Below are 2,004 nucleotides of genomic sequence, written 5' to 3' on the forward strand. Positions count from 1 at the left end.
AAAAAAAAAAAAAAAGTGTAAAGCAGCGAGCCAAAAGGGAAGCGAACTGAATGGAAAAGAAAATCCGTTCGAAAACCCGTTTCGAGAGGCGGAGGAAATCTCAAGTCGTCAAACTGTATTTTACGATCGCTGACTGGCCGAGGCGTCGGGCGGTGTGGGGTAGGGAAACGAAAAATACCTGTAGGTTAAGGTTATATTCAGTCGTACAGATTTAGGGTTTAACTGGGGAAACTTGTCATCATTTCTTCTCTCGTTCTTACCTGGTTTTTCAAAGAGCCAGTTCCGATGGTTATGTAAATCAGGGGAACAGCTATTTATCAGATCATCCCATTGTGTCTAATTCAGGTAGATTCACCTCATCTTAGCCGAGGACAATCAATCTGAATATCTCGATTGATTCATTGTTATGGAAGGGGTAAGTAATAGAGAGATGGGGAAAGAAGGGATGAAAGAATTAAATAAGGAAAAGGAAATTAACAGTCCAAGAAGTCGGGATACATTAACTTGGCCACAAGCCAGGGATCACTGCTGACCCTTTAACCAGCTTCGCCCTTGCTCGTACTACTAGTATTAGCCGTAGTCAATGCCCATCATGTGTTAGTTGAGCAGTCATCTTGTGTTCACCCGTGATCATACTTCGCTTGTGACATCACACACCACACACCCTCGACGAATGTGTTACACTACAACCTATCTTTATATAGATTTAAACTCTTTTGAGTTAGTTGGAGTAATATACTATGTACGTCAAATCAAACTTTGATCTAGACGAAAGCTACCTGATCTTTCACGGATCTTCTTTTGTCCACCATCCTATCTATATTACCATACCTTCTTCCTAAAGAAGTAACACAGTCGCTCCTAGGACCCGATATAGGCTCGGTACATGTCATTTCCTGGCAGCAAATAAATCGCATCAGCGCGTGTTCCAAATGCAGCATCAGTCTCTTCATTCTTCAGGACAACTTGCGCCAAATCCCCGCGGTAGAGGCGCATCAGCCCCTCACATTTCTCGCAAAGGAGCAGACCACACCCAATCGCATCTTGAGAGGGCGCATCTACAGGTTCTTGAAACTTATTCACCGTCTGTAAGGCACCGCATCCGAAAAAAGCCGGGTGCGGACACAATGAGCACCACGGATTGATCTTCTTCGGAGCCTGTCCTGGCATTGGGACCAAGCTATTGTACGCAGCCGTCAGATCAAATTTGTCGACATTGTATCCTTTGAGAGGGACAATCCGATGAGCTACGCATCGCATGACATGGATACGTTCAAGCACGCAAACAACGCACATACGACTCGGCTCGTGACCTTGAGCAAGGTGACCACCACCAATCTCGATGCATCTTCCATCCCCAAAATCCAACACCTCCACCGTTCGTCTGCCCAACCCCAGCAATCCATAGGTGAAATTGTCACACCAGTGACACGGGCTGGATCCATCCTCCGGCGGCTCATAATTGAAAATTATCGGATGCGCCAGAGAGGTACGAATAACGCGAGTGACAGGGTATTTTGGATCGCAATCAATAGCTTCACCTGATGGTATCCCAGGCAAAGTTGGTCCTTTGCGATCATCGTGATTTGCAAGAAGTGAGGAGAGAAATGCCCTTCCCGTATCGGATTTGAGCGGTAAATCAACGATGAGACTATTCTGTTGCTCTGGTGAATTTGAAACCACATCATCTAGTCGAGATGAACGCTTTCGCTTCCTGACATATCTGGCCTTTGGATCGTAGTTATCGTCATTGTCATCATCAATCCAGGTTGAGGTGATTGTCTGCGTACTGAAGCTGGATCGCTCGCGTAGAGAGTATCTGGGGCTGTCGCTTATTTTCGGGGACCCGCGAGAGGGCCTGGGCTTGAGAAAGACCTTCTTGGCCCACTCTAGTCGCTCGACAGTATATTTTATTTATTTAATCAAGTTTAACGTCCATATGGAGCCAATCGGCTATGACAGACACATGCGTCTAGGCAGTGGTCTAGGCCACTGCCTCTAATT

At 46.2% G+C, this 2,004-nt stretch overlaps 1 protein-coding gene across 1 annotated transcript; it reads right to left on the reverse strand.

The window, feature by feature from the left end:
• Positions 1-861: 861 nt before the first annotated feature.
• On the reverse strand, positions 862-1,887 carry BDV27DRAFT_164892 (putative C6 finger domain protein; the record flags this gene model as incomplete). Its single annotated transcript, XM_032073781.1, has 1 exon — positions 862-1,887. A coding segment is annotated over one exon (1,026 nt), but the record flags the coding sequence as incomplete, so codon positions are not given.
• Between the last annotated feature and the right edge of the window lie 117 nt (positions 1,888-2,004).

The sequence above is a fragment of the Aspergillus caelatus genome (assembly GCF_009193585.1).
Source record: "Aspergillus caelatus strain CBS 763.97 unplaced genomic scaffold BDV27scaffold_653, whole genome shotgun sequence".
Classification (NCBI taxonomy): domain Eukaryota; kingdom Fungi; phylum Ascomycota; class Eurotiomycetes; order Eurotiales; family Aspergillaceae; genus Aspergillus; species Aspergillus caelatus.